General features: G+C 51.4%; 1 protein-coding gene across 1 annotated transcript; it reads right to left on the minus strand.

Annotated features, from left to right (window-relative positions):
• Nucleotides 1-2,869: 2,869 nt before the first annotated feature.
• On the minus strand, nt 2,870-11,006 carry CXCL14 (C-X-C motif chemokine ligand 14). Its single transcript, XM_060091957.1, has 4 exons — nt 10,747-11,006; nt 10,467-10,572; nt 6,603-6,716; nt 2,870-4,047 (listed from the first exon to the last, which is right to left on the minus strand). Exons 1-4 carry the CDS (start codon nt 10,808-10,810, stop codon nt 4,032-4,034), a joined length of 300 nt encoding a protein of 99 aa, XP_059947940.1. The 5' UTR covers nt 10,811-11,006; the 3' UTR covers nt 2,870-4,031.
• Between the last annotated feature and the right edge of the window lie 8,034 nt (nt 11,007-19,040).

Consider the following 19,040-nt stretch of genomic DNA (forward strand, 5'->3'; position numbering starts at 1 on the left):
CAGAAAGCACATTCTCTGGGAGCTCCTTAAGACGAAGATTAATTCATGGTGTTTGAGTATGTCCTAAGCGCTATCATAGGTTCCAGGAGGCTTTTGCAAAGAAGTGTAAGACATAGTCCCTGGCTTCTTAGAACATATCTTATTAGCTGTTCAGGTTAAAATAAAGGTGTTAAATTATAGTACAAGTCATGTAATAACTCAGGGCTCAAATGGGCCATCCAGATGGGTGTTAGAGTTGATACCCAAGCTATAGGTCCGGTGCCATGGGCTTGTGACGTGAGAGTTGCATAGAGCCCTGTGCTGGGGCTTCATGCTCTGCTGTTGCCATCTTGAAATTCTTAAAATTTGAAAAGAGGGCCCTGCATCTTTAATTTGTACCACACCTTGCAATTATGTAGCTGGTCCTGACCCCAGTTATGTAGGTGGTCCTGGCTGCAGGTCCAAGGTGACCAGGAAAAGCTCCATGGTGGAGGTTTGGCTGGGTGAAGATGAATAGCAGAGCTGGGCTGGAACTCTCTGAGGATGTGGCCGTCCCGGTGTTGAGTCTGAGGCAGCACTGCGTACCTGCTCAGGACCTGCCTGTGGAAAGAGTCGGGGGTCAGGGACCTACTGGCTTTTGGATCCCAAAGCATGCCTGTCTGTGAGGAAGTGGTGGCTCTGAAGACAGGGCCCACATGGGGCCTGGTCTGCCTGTGCCCAAAGGAGTGTGTTCACCCCTTCCCAGGGAGGCCTGGAAGAGCTACTTGGAAAAGCGGCCTGGCCTTGTTTGCTACACTAGAGTTACTCTCCTTTCTGGAATGTGGTGAGTGGACACTCATAGGGCTGCTGGGAAGCCCAGAGGAGAAAAACAACGGGAAGCAGTTCTGTAAGCGGGAAAAAGGGCATCTTCCCTGGAGCCAAGCATAGTTCCTGGCATTGCAGGGCCCTCTTCTGGTGAAGTGTTGGGGCTGAGAACCCATTCTTAGTGGTCCGGCTAGTGCCTGTCTATTGGAGGACAGGGTCCAGGTCATCCAGGAAGCATAGCCAACCTTTGTTCTCCCGGGGCACACAGCCTCTGTAGGGGATGAGACGTTTACACACAAGACCTCCACTCCTGCTCTCTGACACACCGGGGCTCGAAGTCCAGCTCTCCTTCTACTTACCATCTGCGTCTCTCGTGCAAATTGGGTCCTTTGTCTGGGCGTTTACAACGCAGCACTGCCGGGAGGGTGGAGAATGAGCAGCAGGGCAAGTGCCCGGGTCAGTGCCTGGCACACTGTAGGGGGACATTGTTACTGTTACTAAGAATCCAATCTGTGTCTTGGGAGGTCAGAGAGGGAGGGGACTCACAGGCCAGCAGGGCTGGAGGAGGAGGTGCTGCTTCTAGAACCACAGCTGGGATAGAGGAGAGCCCTGAGCGAGGGCGTGTAGCGTGTCCAGAGTGAGTGGAGGGTGAAGACTGCAACTCAGGGAGCAGCACAGAGAATCCTGTGCCCCATGCCGTGGTGCCGGCAGATGGGGAGGCCTTTGCGTTGTCAGGGCCAGGTGTGGGGAGGGTGAGGGGGCTGGGGGGGCAGGGGGGATCCTTCAGCCGAGTTCCTTATGGTGGCTCGCCCTGGTGAGGCCCCAGAAAGGTATGCTGATCTGGGGCCCAGCAGGGGTCAGGGTTCCCAGCGGAGAGGGGCCCAGCCTCTGCCCTCCCCTGCCCTGGAATGTGCCCTCACACTGGGCCTCTCCTTTCTGTCTGCTGGTGTCCGGGCTTTCCTGTCCGGTCTCCCTTCTTCCTCCATAATGAAGGGAAAGTGGGACCACACCAGGCATTCACAGTCGCTCGGCTCAGCGTGGCCTCGGCCCACCCTGTCCTGCTCCTCTCAGCAAAGAGGCTGCCAGGCTCAGCCATTGGAGCTGTGTGAAGAGTGACCCTGGGCAACTTTCCTAACTTCTCTGGTCCTCAGTTTCCTCAGGCGTACACTTGGTGGGACTTGGCAGTGCCAGGAGACGATGGAAAGGACGCAGTAGCATCTTGCTGAGGAGGTGCCAGGGCAGGGTACTTGCTGTGTGTCCCTGTAAGTGCTGGCAGAGCCAGGAAGCCATCCTCGGAGGTGAAGGGACATGGGTGCCTGGCTGCTGGTTCCTGGTGAAGCAGACAAGAAGTGCAGATAGGGTGGAGGCATGTCCCCTTGGGCAGTCCTGTGGAGCGTGTGGGAGCCAGGCGGGCACAGAGGGGCCTGTTTCAGGGTGTGGCTGACTGGGGTACCTGAGGTGTGGGGCTGTGGGCAGTTTGTGCAGAGTGCAAAGTGGCTTGGTCTTGTGGATATTGAAGGAGCTCACATTTACCGAGTGCTCGCCATGCCCCGGTATCCTGAGCGCTTTACGTGGATTGCCTCCTTCAGTCCCTAGAAGTGCCATGAGGTGTGTGCACTCATCATCTCCATCCTGCAGGAGAAGTGGACCTTTAATGTCACCCTGGCTGTGGCTCCCACACAGCCTGGCTGCAGAGCCCTGTAGGTTGGCACTTCCTGCCCTTGCCTGAGCCCCACTAGAATCCTGGGGCCCTGGACCACAGAGGTCTTGACGGGTCCTGCATCTACTGCCTTCCCTAAATGGGGATGGCAGCGTGACCCTGTGGTCCTATATGCGCCGACCTGGCTGTTCTGATGAACCTGCCCCAGGTGTGGGAGCCAGGCAGGGAAGAAGCATCAGCCTCGAAGCCTGGCTTTCTGTCTTCAGGATATTCTATAGAGGTGATGGTGTTGACAGGTATTGGGAAACACAAGTTTTCCTCCCCAGTGCATCTGTCCCTGTTTATTCAGGATGTGGTAAACATTTGGTTGTCATCCTGGCTTAATTAAGTAGAAAAAAAAGTCAGTACTCTAGAATTTTGGTACATTTCAAATATGTTTTATTACTTTTCTTTTTGCCTTAGAAAGAATATCAAACCTGCATGCAATGCTAACGGTTTCTGACATTTACATAGCGTATGACACAATAGTGCAACACGGCATATACTGAAGGGACATGTGTAGAGGGGACCTTCCTAAGAGTATATTTACAAAGGGAAAGGCGTGTGGTCATCTTAAAGAGGGCTGCACCGAAGGAGGACTGCACTGTTTAACACTGAAGAATTACGTGGGGAATCACAGATTGCTTTAGTACTGCATGTTCCATTGTCATGAGGAAAAGAAGCATGCTTTGAAGGTTTTCCCTCGTCAACAGCATGTGTATCTGTAGCTGTATATTGTACGTGTATTTGTATATTTTTAAGCTTTCTTCTAAGATTTTCGCTACAGCATCAGTAACTCCACATGGTTTTGAAGCAGTGAAACTTTCACAAACGCTCAGGTTGGAGAGAAGACCCAAGGACCATTCCTTAAGGACCTTCCTTAAGGACCATTTATTTGCCTCGCCATCCCAGGATCTTGGAAATGTTTCCTAGAATGTGTAAAAATTAACCCCGGGGATGAAGCACATTTCTGTGGCAGCCAAACTTGAGTTCCTCAAAGAACAGATGCAGAGAGATCTGCTCCTGCTTGCCCGACAATTGGGGTCACTGGGGCCGCTGCTGAGTCCCCCTGAGGCTGTGACCGACCACGAGCCCAGGAGAGCTTGTGGCAGCTGTACCGAGGCGCCAGGACCTCTGAGCAGAAGCTTCCCGTGCTAGGAAGGGAGCAACGCTGCTATGAAACGTCTCAACAAGTTCCCTGTTCCTCCTCGGTGCTTATAAAGCTCAGATGTATAGTGATGTCTGGACAAATACAAAAAAGCATTTTTTTTTTTTTTTTTAATAAAGGAAAGGCATGAGTTTCTCCCCTCTTCGGTAAAAAGCAGCTTGTGACGAAATCTGGAACACAAGAGAGAAGGGTCTCACATCTGGAAGCCTTTTGCACACAGCTATAAAATGTAAAAACTGACCCCCGGTAAAAAGTGCTTTGTAACAATATTTAATTTGTGTCTTATGCCTGTGAGAAAGAAAGGGTTTGTTTTTTTAATCTGCAAAGTCCTTTGCTTGTGTCCCAACCGGTGTGAAGCTTTCCCATCAGGGGTTTTTCACCCTATTCTTCGTAGACCCTGGGAAGAGAAAACACCCATTTCAGTGGCTCAGGATGAGGCAGGAAACGCACAGGCCGGTGTCTGAGCTTCTCTGCACCTGGCCTGGGGAGTGCCTCTCCCAGGACCGCAGGAGCCCAGGAGAAGCAAGGGGACACTTCAGAGACGCTAGCACGTGGGCATAAAAGCTCACCTGAACCTGGCTCTGTCCTTTCTACACAGCCTCCACCTCTGCAGTTTCTTTTTATCCTCAAAGCTCGAGGAAGCAAACCTTCTTGGTATACGAGGAAACTCAGAAACAAGAGATTGAAAGTCTGCCCAACGAACACTGAATGTCAGTGGTGGGAATGACCTCTGTCTCCGGCGAGGATGGGGGGAGGGGCAGAGGCATCCCTTCCCTCCATTTAGGCTTGTGTCTCTCTTTGTATTTAGCCCAAGAATACATGTTCTCCAGAACAAAATGCCAGTTCCAGAAGCCGCTGCCTGAAGACTGAAGGGCGGTCAGTGGGGCTGGGGCTGCCACAGAGGCCCGTGGCTCAAGGTCACTTCCTCTAGTAGCTTCGAGGCCTGTGAGCACTCACAAGCTGACTTCCCCCTCACCTCCGCAACCATTTCTGTTTAGATACTTAAATCCCTTCCTTTCTGCCACATGGCTGCTGTGGGACCACATGTCACATCCAGGTCGTCCACTGCTCCTTCCGCCTCGTTCCTGATTTCTGAGTAATTATGCACTGAAGTCAAATGCCTGCTGCTGCTGCTTCTGGTGGCAGCCGGAAGCTCTGGCTCTGAGCTCCTGGAAGCCCTCTAGTCTCGTCCCACAGCCTGGGCCGGCCGCTGCCTTCTCTTGTCTCTACTCTAGGTTCAGCATTCTCTCTCTCTCTCTCTGTCTCAGCAAAGAGGACTTCAGGAGGATTCCTTTATCTCCACAAAGACATTTTCAACCTGTACAGAGGGAGGGGAGGCGAGGAGGACAAGGGAATGCCCACATCCTCTCCCAGGACACCTCAGCATTCCAAGAAGGAGGGATGACTCATTTTGTAAGGAAGTGATGGGAGGCCTGGTAGCAGAGGTGCCCTTACTGCTCTCATCTATGGATTTTGCAAGAACAAAAAGAGCGGGGCTGCATGGACCCAGGCTTGCCTCCTTTTCATCAAAGCTGTGGCCCCAGGTGGAGGGGTCGGGACAAAGGCTGGATCTCCCAGCAACCTGATGAAGACTTGCCAGCGCCTCTGTGAACCGGCCCTGCATTCAGCCTCATTCTACTTTTGATGATGCAGGGCCCGGAGGGTGACTGGACAGGAGGTGTCCCATGTTTGTCATGTGAGCTGCCTGCCCTGACCAGAAAGAGGGCTTCATTTCCAGTAGATTTATGGAAAATAATCTCTTGCTCTCATCACTTTCTATTTCAAGCAATTGTGGATGAGGCAGTTTTGGAGGCCGCACAAAAGGCTCAGGTACTGGGGTTGGGCCCAAGTGTCGGCTGTGGGAGAGCTGGTCATGGGCTGAGCTTAGGGAAGTGCTGGGGGTGGCGGGGAGGAGGGGCGATGGGAGGGTGGCGTGGGTACCCGCTGAAGGGAGGGGAAGGTGACGCCAGGAGACCTAGCTTCCTGACTTGTGCTCCCAGACAAGTCACTCCCCACAACTTAGCCTCCATTCCCCACTCTGTGGGATGAGGTGCAGGCACCAGCTCCTGAGAAGCTCACCTGTGTGTGTGTGTACGTGTGTGTGCACGCTTCCCTGGTCATGCTCTGCAGATTCAGGTGTAAACAGGCTCTGAGTGTGTGAGGAGTGGGTCTCACCTTTATATAGCATAGGGGAGCCAGGAACTTGCCTCCCGCTCTGAGGCCACACATGGGACCCCAGGAGATCAGAGATGGGAAGCCATTTTCTGATAATGGGGGAACAGCCCAGACCGAGTTGGGGTTAGGGGTCTAGTTCAGGACTCTGGTCATCTGGCCACTGCTGCCCCCTGAGGGTAAGAGCAGCTCTGATTTTAGAGGGTCAAACCCAAGGTCCCTCCCTGCACCTGCACAGGAAGGAGTTTATCAGGCTTCTGGGTAGCAGGGGGCATGGGACAGCCTGAGGGGAGACTATGCTGTTGGCAAGGAGTTGTCCTCATCATCTTATGGTTGTACCCACAGTTTTATAGTTAATAAACCCAGTCACTTAAGCAGCTGTGTTTCACCAAACCACACAAATCACGGAGAGAGCCATGCTGGGCATTCGCCCAGCCATTTGACAGAGGGAAATTGGGGTTCAGAAAACTTAAGTTACTTAAATAAGGTGAGGAATTAGGACTATCCTAACTTCATAAAAGTTAGAATGAGACAAACTTTAGTTCGCAAAAGGATCAATTTTCGATGCTTACAATTGTCCAAGAGAGCAATAAGTGTAGCAGTAAGTTAAGTGGTGAGTTCCTCATCCCTGGGAGTATGTAAGCCATGTCTGGGTATCTGCTTGCTGTGGCAACTGTAGTGGGTGTTCATGCCTTAGACGGGGCTAGATGACCTAGAAGGGGTCTAGACTCTGGATCTGGTAGGATGGTGGGGAGGAAGGTGAGGGGCAGTGGGGCATACCTGCGCTTCTCATTCCAGGCGTTGTACCACTTGATGAACCGCTTGGTGCTCTGCAGCTTGGGGTGCAGGCAGTGCTCCTGACCCCGGTACCTGGACACGCTCTTGGTGGTGATGCTGAAATGGAGCAGGACGGGATGGAGGATTGAGAAGCCTGAATGACAGCCCCTCAGTGTGGCCTGTGGGTGGCCCTGGTCTGTCCCAATCAGAGCACTGAGAGACTGTGGCCTCCTCCCTCCTTTCAAGGAAGCCTACCCATATGCTCGCTCCCTGGCTCTTTGGAAGGTTCTGGTTGTCCCCTTAATCTGACTCCATGTTCGGGTCTAACCCTGTGCAGAGTGACGGGCTCTCACTTTTTCCCCTGGAGCCTTCAAAGTCTGGGATAGTCCCCCACCCCCAAGCCTACCCCCATGCAGGGTGTTGCCCACAGCCCTGATGGCTCCCTTGGGGAACGAAGGTCAGGGGACTCTTCCAGCTCCTCTGAACCTGGGATTGAGAGGTGGAGAGAGCTAATGCCAGCGAAGCGTGCATGCCAAGACCTCATCCTTGGATGTGAGGAGCTCCATGGCAGGACTTGGATGTGCTGTGGTCTCTGTCTGATCTTTCAAACCCTAGTTCCCCTGACCCTCTGCAGATTGTTCTGGGGCTGGGCATTCGTTGACCCTGAAGCTAAGTCTTGTTGGCCTTGAAGCCCATTTTGATTCCTGAGCATGAAGTCCCAGTTATCTCACCCTTGGGCAGGAAAATAAGACTGCTCTTCAAGTCTCTATCAGCTAGTGTTCCAACACCATTGGAGGTCTAGCCATGTGGTAGAGAGGCAGGTGGCTTTGTACAGAGCGTAGGGCCTGGGTTTGAATCCCAGGTCTGTCTGTGGGACCTTGGGTAGCCTCTCTGAACCTAGTTTGCCCATCCATAAAATGGGTATAATAATAGGACCTACCCCTTAGGGTTACTGGGATGATTAAAGATATAATCTATACAAAGTGCCTAGCACAATGAATAGTTACTGTTATTAGCAATTGTCATGGAAGATGGGATGGCCAAGAAGAAGCCTTAGTGTGTGAGGTCCAGCCTGGGAGGGAGGAGGAAGGGAGAGGCTGCTGCCCAGAACTGCTATGCCCCTCTCAGCCAGGGCTGGGCCAGGGTGGCAGGAGTTCAGAGGAAGCTTCTGGGTGGGGGAGGAATGACGGTGTTCAAGAATGAGGGCCCACCTAGCGAACATGGAGAAGTGGAAGGTGAGAGATGAGGATGTCACTCCTTGGGAGGTGACACACAGGAGCGAGGTATGGTGGTGGACTGGCTGCTGGGGTGTGGGCTGAGGGGGCAAAAAGGGGTGGTTGGAGGTTGGGGTGGGAAGAGTGGGAAGGGAGGGAGAGAGGTCAACCACACCCCATAGGCTCCTAACAGTGAAGTGTCAGGGTGCCTGGGCCAAGTTCTGGAAAGGAGCAGGGTCGCCATGAACTCTGAGTCTCCCAGTTGATGGGGAGAGGAAATCGAATCTTGCTACCCGAATGGGGGCAGAGTATTTCTCGGCAACCTGTTCTCTTTGCTCCCCTGTGCTCTGAGTTTCCAGGGCCCTCACCATGGCCTAAGCCTCCCAGGGCAGGTGGTAATGCCAGGTGACTGGGCTCTGCCTTCGCTGGCCCTCTCTATGAGACCTGTGGCTCCCTGGGTCCCTTCTGCTAGGTCTCAAGCATGGGGCCGGGCTTCAGAGTAGAGTCCAGGTCCCCTCCCCCATAGTACCTAGTCGCTCTGCAGGAATTTAGCCCATGCTTTGCTCTCTGCCTACAGTGCTGCCTTTGCACTTGGAATAAAAGGCTGTGGCCAAGCCAGATAAAAATACCCTCCTCCGTAAGGTCAGCATACAGGCTGAGGATCCTAAATCCTGAAGGTTGGGGCAGCAGGGGAGGACGCTCAGCCCTCCCACCACGGTGCTCAACTGCTCAGTCATAACACGGGGACTTTGAAACTTGGTTGTGGGGTGAAGACATGAGGATTTCTGCCTCCAGCAATTGTGCACAAATTCTGGGTCCTGTGTGCCTGTCCTCAGTGGTTCTGGGATACCGAGGGTTTCAGCAATAACTCGGGGTATATGAAACAAATTGCCCCTTCTAGAGTCTTGGCTCTACTGGATCCTTCTGAGTGCAAGCACTCCCACTTGCAAAGCAAGCTGCGCTCCAAGCCTCATCAGAGATTTCTAGGTGACTCAGGGTGAACTGGAAAACTTCCTTTAGTTCAGCTTTGGGGCTAAAAACCGGCTTTGGGAAAAAGCACTGGTCCCTCGTGTGATCTGGAGAGTCTTAGGAGCTTAAGAGGGGAGAAGACCTCCAGCCCTTCAGGGATGGGGGTAGGGTCCTGGGTATGGGGTGGAGGTTTAGAAGAGGGTGGCTGTGTGCGGATCTCATGAGACCCCTGCAAGTTTTCACAAGGCTACATAAAGCCTTCTCATGCACTTGCCTGGCTGTCAGTTTCCTCTCTATTCTGAAAAGTATAGCCACGAAAAAGGGCAAGCCTGTTTACTGAGGGTTCTGTCCTTTTGAGATGTCACTGCACCTCATACCCTGCTCCTCCTTTCCTGCCAGGACTCAACAGCTCAGCTTGGTGTGTGGAGCATTTTTCAGCACTGAGAGGAGTGCAAAGTTAACGTTCCTGTTATTTTCACCCCAAGAGAGCTGAGAACCCTGAGGGGCTTGTAGCTCCTCCCTCAGCTGTGTGACCTCTAGCTCCCACCCAAAAGGATTTTCTAGCAGTTTTTCTGGACCTGGGTCTGCAAGGCAAGGGGCAGGGCAAAGGGGCAGGGACAGGAGGCTAATTTAGGCGCCCAGGAAGGAAGGCAGAGGGGTTTAGCTCAGGCCCAGTGATTTTCTGAATTTCCCTAACTTCAGCGTGACTGCGCAGACCCCAGGTGGCAGTGGGGGGCGGGGGGCGGTGGGAGCTGCCTTTGCAGACACTGTGTGGAGGCCTTTGGGCCAGCGGGGCCAGTGAATGGAAGGCACTTGCCCAGACTGAGAATAAAGTGTGTCCTGTTTCTGGGGGAGGGGAAGAGGGGCCAATGGTCCGTGGCAGATATTTGGTAGCTGCTTTGCCAAGGGCTCCCTTCCTGGCCAAGAGCGTATTGATGGGGAAACAGTGGTGCTGGCCTCAAGTGGTTAATTGGGAAGGCAGAGAAGCAAGGAAACGCAGTGTTCTCAAGCTCTGCCCCACTTTTTAAAATATTCCCTGCATCCCCACCAAGCAGGGCTTCACCCTCATGGCACGTTAACTGCAACAGAGCCCTTTCCACAAGACTGCTCAGGAACCCACAGGAGTCCAGCTGGTGTTGGAAGAGTGAGGATCGTTCTCAAAATGGAATCGCTAGAAGCCAAAAACCAGACGGCCGTGGTCCCCTGATCAGAAAAAGGCCCTGAAAGGAGGTTCTGAGGACGTCAGACAATGTTTGCTTTAATTCTCTCTCCAGTAACAGGAAGGCAGCACGCCTCACAGTTTGGGTTCCAGTTTAATAGTTCTGGGTGTATTCTGAGTGATTTCAATCTGGGTGTTCTAAGTTGGCACACGGAAGCCATTTAACCCTTGATCACCCTAGAAAGGGGGGCAGTGCAACCCCTAGGCTACCCATTCGAATCCTAGCAAGGGTGAACTCCTCGGAGAGGCTGTTTCCGGAGCACAGTACCGTGACCCTTTTTTCAAACTCTCTTCCAGACTGCCGTGCCAGCGTCCTAAGGACTCGCTAGGCACTTACAAAGGCTCCGCCAAGGCCTTGACAAAGGCTGAGAGAAAGGCTTGTTAGCCCGACCCAGCCCCAAGCTGCGCCGCAGCACCCGGTTAAGAGCTGCGCGCACACGCTCGCGGCGAAGAGCGAGAACTCACATAACCATTTTCTCCTCGCAGTGCGGGTACTTTGGCTTCATTTCCAGCTTCTTCACGTCGCTGTAGCGGATCTTGGGTCCCTTCCGGGAGCACTTGCATTTGGACCCTGCGAGAGAGCGCGCGGGGGGCTGCTCAGTTGCGCGAGGGGTCTCCTTCGCAACTCATTGACCACCCTCGGTGCCCACCCAGAACCCCAGGGATCCCGGGAAGCTTAGCAGTTGGCGTTGGGGGTTCCCCAGGACTGGCCGGGCTGGCGCCAAAGGACCTCCCAGGCACTCACCGTCCACGCGCGCGGCGCATAGCGCCAGAAGCAGCAGGAGCAGCGCTGCCGTCAGGACCCTCATGCTGGCCGAGGGGCGCGGCGCGGGAGCAGGGGCTCGGGGAGGGCGCCCGCACGTCCGGGTGCCGGGCTTGGCTCTTTCTACCCGGAGAGCGCGTCCCGGCTCCACTCGCTCCTGCTGCGCCCGTCGGTGGGAGCCTCGCGGCTGTGGCACCCCGCAGCGCTCCGCGCTCGGCTCTGGGCTCTCTCCACAGTCTCCCTCCGCCCGCCCAGGCCTCTTTTAAATCCGCTCCGAGCTCATTAATATGCAGAACCACTCGGTGACTCACTGAGATTTCTCAACACGGTGGGGGGGGGGGGCGGAGACCTTCCCCGCCCGCCGCCCTCCCCGACCGCGATCGCAGCAGCGCACACTGGGAGCCACGCGCGCACTTGCAAGTTCAGACTCACATCCAATACCCTCTCGCTCTCACACACGCTCTCCTTCAGACACTTGCACACCCAGGCTCCAGCACGCACACAGAGCCAGAGCCAGTGCTCGGGCGCCACTTGACGGTGGCGAGGCTGCTTAAGGGCACTGCTTTTATGATTCGCGTGGTTCCCTCTGGCCTGCTGTTGTGAGCCACTGGGAGACCCAGGCCCGAGGCCCAGATTCTCGAGGAGACTTGAAAGGGTTTTGGGGCAGGTGCCAGGTGTGAGTGCCAGCAGGCCTGACTCCTAGAGCGTGAGCTGTCCCTGTTGGGCCAGCAGCCCTGGTGGCCAGAGCACAAGGCCAGGTTTGGAGGGTGGTCGCCGCAGGATGTGCAACAGCAAAGCCATGGCCTGTGGTCCCTGGAGCTGGCTCAAAGAGTGTGTGTGTGGGGGGAGCTTTGGCTAATCTGAAAGGAAGGCTTCCAAAAGTCTGTGGGCCTGTGGGGGGGTGGGGAGAACCAGGCTGGTGGCTCTCTTCACTGTCACATCATTCTCCAGAGTTAGGCAGTGGCTGGGCAGGGAGACATGACAGTGGTAACCGTCTTGATGAAGTCCATGTTCTAGACATTGTGCCAGGATGTGTGGTGTGGTGGTGTGGGCCCAGGCATGGTGACAGAAATTCTTGCTCCACTATTTACCAGTGCAGGTGACTTAGCCGCTCTACACCTTGGTCTCATCATCCATGAAGTGTGAGTAGTCACAGTGCAGCTGTGAGAATTCCATAAGATCATACCTAGAATGTGTTTGAGTGCCTGACTAGCTGTTGGTGCCCTGGAAATATTACTTATTGGCATCATTATTTTATATATATCTATTATATATGATATATATATATATGTGTGTTTATATATATATTATTATTTTTTACAAGTCCCTTTCCAAGTTGGTATTTTAATTTCTTTACTTGATGGGCACTGGAACAGGCTGAGAGAGAAGAAATAACTTTCCCAAGATCACATAGCCAGGAGGCAGGTGACTGGGCCAGGAGGGGCTCTGGTCGTGTGGCTGCAGAACTGGGGCTCCTGTCCCTGGGCCATTTGACTTCCTTCAGGCATGTGTGCCCTTCACTTTTTGGTGAAGCACTTCCTTGAAAGATCCAGCAACAGGAGATGGAGTGTGTCAGACTCCGAGGGTCCCTGGGCTTGGCTTCCAGACCAGACCTGGAGCCAAGGCAGAAGCTGCCAGTTTCTGCCAGCTCACACAGCTCTGTGCTGTCAGCCCAGCGGCCTCCTGGGAGCTCAAGTGCCAGAGAGGATCCTGGGGTGATGGGATGGGCAGGCTGCTGAGGATTAGAGTGGGAAGAATCTCTGCTGTCTCTTCCTACTTGGAGAGCCTTGGCTGCCTTGAGGGGAAGCTGAGCCATGAAGAGCCAGCAGAGCCCGTGAATTGGCTTCAGGCCATGTCCTGAGTCCTGTGCAAGCAGTTGTAACTATACTTAAAGCAAGGCCAACAGATGGACACTTGGGTTTATGCAGAGGATAAGTGCAAGGGAGTGATTTTGGCATTTACGTTAATTTTTTAAAGTTTAAACTTATTTTTTCTTAATACAAAATTAGCATGTTTGTTACAGAAAACACAGCAGAAGAAAACATAAAAAATACACACACAATTCCACCCACTCAGCAATCTACACCAAGATGCTACAGTGTTATCTTTGCAAACCCTTCTGTCTTTGCTTACATGCAAGTACACAAATGGGATCAGCATGCATGTCCTGTTTAATAACTGGCTTGTTTTACCTATCGCTATATCAATAGCACTGTTCCATGTGACTGGTTGTGCTTCTACAATATCTCTTTTAATGATATTGTTTGAGGCCATGTAGTATAATGGCTAAGAGCTTGGTGTCTAGAGTCAGACTGCCTTGGGTGTGAATCCTAGCTGTGTGACCTTGGCTTGTAACCTAATCCTTTTAGGTATTGATTTTCTCATCTGTGAGATGGGAATGGTAATTGTACCTACAGCATAGTGAGAGTTAAATAAGATGGTGCATATAAAGCTGTTAAGGTGGTCTGTTGCACAGAGTAAGTGCTTAATAAGTACTATTAGTAGTAGTATTTTGGTTGCAGTATATTCCATTGTACAGATGCACCATAATTACTTTAAGTAATTACTCCCTGCTGGACATTTGGATTATTTTGAATGATATATTTTTACAAGCAGTGCTGTGTGACAAATATTCTTGTAGCTTAGTTTTGCAGTAGCCCTTTAAAACTTGAATTATGTCTCAGAAATAGAATCACTGGTCTGTGGGGCATGCACATTTTAAGGCTTTTAACAAATTGCCCTCCAAAAAATATAGTACTTTGTTATTCTGCAAAAGGAATTTCTTTCTTTCTTTCTCTCTCTCTCTCTTTTTTTTTTTTTTTTTTGGCTGTGTTGGGTAGCGAGGGCTACTCTTCGTTGCGGTGTGCAGGCTTCTCACTGCAGTGGCTTCTCTTGTTGCTCTAGGCCACGCAGGCTTCAGTAGTTGTGGTGCGCGGGCTCAGTAGCTCTGCGGCATGTGGGCAGACTCTCAACCACTGCGCCACCAGGGAAGTCCCAGGAATTTCTTTAATACCAAGTTTTTGCAGAGCATGTGAAATATATATCTATATATTTAACAATGTTATTTTTATCACATTTGTTTCAAGAATATGCTGATTAATTAAGTGGGATCTAACAGCACTAAGGGTCATGGGTGCTGTGCTGTAATAGGAAAAAGTGGTTGACCCTAAAAATAGGGACCAATGTTTCCCAACTTCCTGGGCCAGACCAGAGGTCAGACATTCCAGTGTTTTGTCCCCATTTGTAAGCCTTAGTCTATGTATGCTCATCTTTGGTTTGCAAAATACAGCCATTGTATCCTTGCAAACAGAGCTTACCCCCGTTTGTGTGAGCAATTCTGGGGCTGTGGGTCTAGGAGAGGATGGGGGCCCCTGCTGCTGGTGGGTCTGTGGGTGAAGCTGCTTAACTGGGAGAGGGAAGGGGGGCTTGACCCTGACTTCAGGCACGGACTTTCTACTGAGCTCAAGTGGGGAGTCTTTGAGTAGATGGAGGTTCACATGGGCGAGGTAGTTCTTTGCACGTACAATGGCACCACGTGATTCAAGTGAACCCCAGGGGTACAGGGAAGGACTACACATGTGTCCTGCCCTCTGGAGCACAATCCAGTGTGTATGCATGTGTGTATGTGTGACGGTGCCAGAAGCTGTTTACAGTCATGCTGGGTTCTATGGAAGAGGTAGACGCAAGGTGTGGGGGGCACAGAGGAGGGAGGAAGTAGAAGTAGGAAGCCATTCCTTGAGGGCTGAGACCCTGGGGATTCGCATATTTGTCATGTTCACATTGATTAAGCACCCACTGCATGCCAGGTTCTGTGCAGGGTGCTAGGGATTTACAATGAGCAGAGGCAGACGTGTGCCTGTCCCAAAGGAGCACAGAGTCTAGTGGAGAAGATAGACATTAATCAAATGACCAGAGACACCCATGAGATTACCCCAGAGTTAGATGTGATGAAGGGAAGCTGGTGTTATGAGACTCATCAGGGGATCTGACCAAGGAAGTGCCCATTGGGTTGGCATCTGAAGGATGAGAAGGAGTTCACCAGTTGACAATGGGAGGGAGGACATTACAATTAGAGTCCCTGCTCCTCACACAATGATCTTCTGGGGGACCCCCTGCTCAAAGCCCTTCTGGCTCCTGATCTCACCCAGAGTCCCACTCAAGTCCCCAGCAGGGCTCTATGGGGCCTCGTGACCAGCATCTACCACTCTCCCCATGGCTGTGCTCCACCACACTGCCTTGTCTTATCCCTCAGACATGCCCCACCTGTCCCCATCTCAGCATTTTTCTGCTTGCTGGCCCCTCTGCCCAAACTGCTTCCCTAGCCAGATGTTGGTGTGTGACCCTCTTCTCCTTACTGAAACCTCAGCTCGAATATTCACTCTTTAGACCCCATCGCACTAGCATCCCTGTCCCGCACCCCCCAGCAGTCACTCTCTGCGCCGTTGACCAATTTTAATTTTTATACTGTATGTACAACAACATCACACTGTGCTATTTTCATGTTTGTTCTGGAGTGTACTGTGGGTCATCCTCTGATCTCCTCGTTCTGTGAAGTAGGTACTGGGTCTGTCTTGCTTGTCCTTTGTGCCTGCAGCAGTGTGTGGCACATAGTAGGGGCTCATTCCATATCTTTTAAGTAAATTTATAAAAGCTTGTTTCAGGAAAAAGCCCAGGGGTGTGAGAGAGCACTGCTGAATTCAGGCTATGTAGACTACAAGGTCATGGGTGTGTATATATGTGTGTGTGTGTGTGTGTGTGTGTAGGGGGTGGGTAAGGGTGGCCATTGGCAAGGCCATGTTCCCAGGAAAGCCAGTTCTTCCCCAGGGCATTGGCTTTAGAAAAGAGGTGGCTGAGAGGAGGAGGAGGTGAATGAGCAGGAGTGTGGCTTTCAAGGAAACCCCGCAGGTATCTGGACACCACCTCCTAGGTCTACTGAGAATTTGCATCTTGACTGGTCAAGGCTGGTTTCCTGCCCTGGGAGCTGGGAGACATTTGGATTCCTCTCAGCCCCACCCCAGTTCTTCCCAGGACTGAACTACTCAGAGCGGGGAGTCCCTTTGTGCTTCCCTGACGGTACAGGGCCATCCTAGACTCCAGAACTGGAAGGGACTGACACCCCGTCTTGCCATTATTGTACAGATGAGGAAGCTGAGGTCCAGAAATGGGGTGGCTTCACACAAGCCTTCCAGAGCATGAATGTCAGCCTGGTCCTGCCCCCAACTTCTTAGAACATAGTGAGATCCTGGGCTCCAGAGACCTGTTTGGTCCTGTCACCACTCATTACATGTGGTGAACCTCAAAATACCTGCTCCTATTGGGTAGTATAGCTGCTAGCTGAATGCAAGCCTGGTGGGTGCCCCTTCTTCTCTAGCCGCCCCCTCTGCTGGAGGTCTGCATGCATCTCTCGGAGAGTCCAACCTACGGAACCTGGGGCAGTCAGCTGCCTCATCTTTGCTGGTTCTTCTTTAGCACAGTCCTGCGTACTGATCCCCTTCCCAGGGCCTTGCTCTGAGGCGGAGGGGATGTAGGGCTAAGGTCCCCCAAGTTCTTTATGCTTGGAATGTTTAGGGAACCTGAGCAACATAAGCCCAGAGGAAATGGTGCAGGGCATAGCCAGGCGGTGTTGAATTAGGCTCCAGGCAGCCCTGTGGCAGCAGAGTGTTAACTGAGGGTGCTGCGGATTCCCCGAAGCACACGAGAAAATGCTTGCAGCAAATATGACAAACCAACAATTAGCATTTATTCATTCAGTACTACCTCACTGAAGACAAGCATCTTTACTACATTAAGAATGCCAGCAAAGATATTTTCAAAGAAGGCCCTAATGTATAAATTAGCAAAGGACATCAAAGGACAATTCAGGGGGAAAAAAGAAAGAAAAGCAGTTATTAACGAACTCATAAAAAATATACGTCCTCATTAGCAATCAAGGAAGAGCACATTAATGCTGTAGTATCATGGCAACTTTCTTTTGGTCTTGCTCAATAATGAAATATTTATTTTAAATAGTAACATCCAAAGCTGCAAATTGAGGAAAGGCCACTTAACCTTTACTGGTGGGACAAGATTTGGGGAAACCATATTTATAGTATGTATCCAGAAGGTTTGAAGTAAACTATTTCATCCTTTTAATCCACTTCAGAAAATCTATTTTTAAAGTTGGTAAAGGAGCAATGCCACATGCAAAGATATTCCTTGTTAAAAATAGTTAACCTGAATGCCCAACACTGGGGGAATTGGTTAAGTAAACAATGAAAGCTTTAACTGAAATATTATACTGGTATGAAGACTCATGATTACAGAATCTGTGGAATTCCATGGAGTAAATGCTTATGCAGTAAGTAGAGACAACATAAGGTCATGTAAACACTGTGACTGCAAGTATGTGAAACAGCCACCGCTGTATAAAGGATGGCAAAGAAAGAGAAACAAACGTCTTTCTCTTTGAGTGGTAGGACTTTGGGCATCGTTTAAAAGCTTCTCTCCTTTCCAATTTATTCAAATGTTCGTATCATAAAGGGAACGCAGGAGCATTCACTCAAAACAGTGAGGCCTGGGGCAGCCTTAACTCCATTTGGCAGTCCCCCATGCTGGGCGATGGGCATGTCTGCCCAGTAGCTGGCACCGCAGAAGAGGTACGTGGAGTCGTTGGCGGTGCAGATGAGCACCATGCTGAGGGCCCAGGCGCCGTCTGCAGCACTGTCCCTGCTTCGCTTGGCATGGCTCACTGAGCTGTCCCAGCAGGCCTCCCCCTGCCTTGTTCTGCCTTGCCTGATCACTGCTTCCTGTTGGCAGCGGGGTCCTAGCTTCTGTGGAGGTCCTGCCAAGCCTTGTCTCCAGATGCGGGTCCCGGCGCTGCCCCCAAGCCTGCGCTGCCCCTGAGCCCCTGCCGGCCTCCAGCCACACCCTCGCCCTCTATTCTTCAGTTCCTGGAAAGCGCTAAGCTGCTTCCCAACTCAAGGCCTTTGCTGGCTGCCTGCTCTGCGCAAAGACTCCTGCCTTTGCCCCTGAGCCAGACTGGTTGCTGTTTTACCTCACGAATCTGCAAAGAGGTCGTTTCACAGGGACACCTTCCCTGACTGGGCACATCTGCCCCTCCCCTCCCCTCCGCTGTCCCGGTCTGGGAGAGCCCATGGCTGTCAGCATGCTCCATAGCCCCGTTTTCTCTTTAGTACAACTCCTCACACCTACAAGTCTCCTTCAAGGTTTTCCCTATCAGTCTATGAGCTCCAAAGGGAAGGGTGGCTGTTCTGTGTCTTTCTTGTTTACTCCAGTACCCCAGCACCAGCTCAGGGCCTGGCACACAGTAGGTGCTCAATGCGTGAATGAATGATGAATAAATTAATGTGTATCACAGTTAACTGCAATCTAGTGAGTTCTGGAGTCAGACTTTCTGGCTTAGAATCCTAGACTACCACTGTGCCTCTGCTTCCTCATCTTTAAAAAGAGGATAGTAATAATAATATTACAAATGGACTGCAGTGAGAGTTAAATGAACTAACCTAGGACAAGCACGGAGCATAGTGTTTTGCTGCATAGTAAGTGCTCCGTAATTGTCTGTTCTTGTTTTATTATTATTATTATTATTATTATTATTATTATTATTATTATTATTAAATCTCCTAGACTCACCCGCCCACCCCCAATCTGTGGGTTTGCTTGGCTAATTCCTTTTGCTTTATACGTATAAAATGCTTACATAACATTTACTCTGTGTCAAGGACTGTTCTAAATGCTACACAAATATGAATTTATTTAATCCTCATAATAACCACATCACATAGGTTATACCCACTTTACAGATGGGAAACCGAGGCACAGAGAAGGTAAGAAACTTGCCCAAGATAACTGGCAAGTAGCAGAACTGATCTTTGACTCCAAGCAATCTAGCTCTAGAGACCTGCTCAGAACAGCCATATGCTGTCTCCTAGCGGGAGGGAATGGGGAAATAATCTCTCATCTTTTGCCCAGGTCTCATGACTGCTTTCCTCTCCCTGTGCTGCTGGCTTCTGGTCCTGAGCTCTTCTCCGTGGAGGGTATCCCAGAGTTCCCATCCAGTTGGGGTTGCCAGTTTTAGCAAACACAAATACAGGATGCCCATGCAATATTTGGGGGCACATTTATACTAAAAAAGTGTTCATTGTTTATTGGAAATTCAAATTTAACTGAGATTCCTGTATTTTAACTGGTCACCCTATATCTAGAACCAGAGGGTGGCAGCATGGTTTTGGGCCACTCACCTTCAGCTGGTGGTTTCAGACACTCAGACGTGGAGT

The sequence above is a fragment of the Mesoplodon densirostris genome, chromosome 3, assembly GCF_025265405.1.
Source record: "Mesoplodon densirostris isolate mMesDen1 chromosome 3, mMesDen1 primary haplotype, whole genome shotgun sequence".
Taxonomy (NCBI): domain Eukaryota; kingdom Metazoa; phylum Chordata; class Mammalia; order Artiodactyla; family Ziphiidae; genus Mesoplodon; species Mesoplodon densirostris.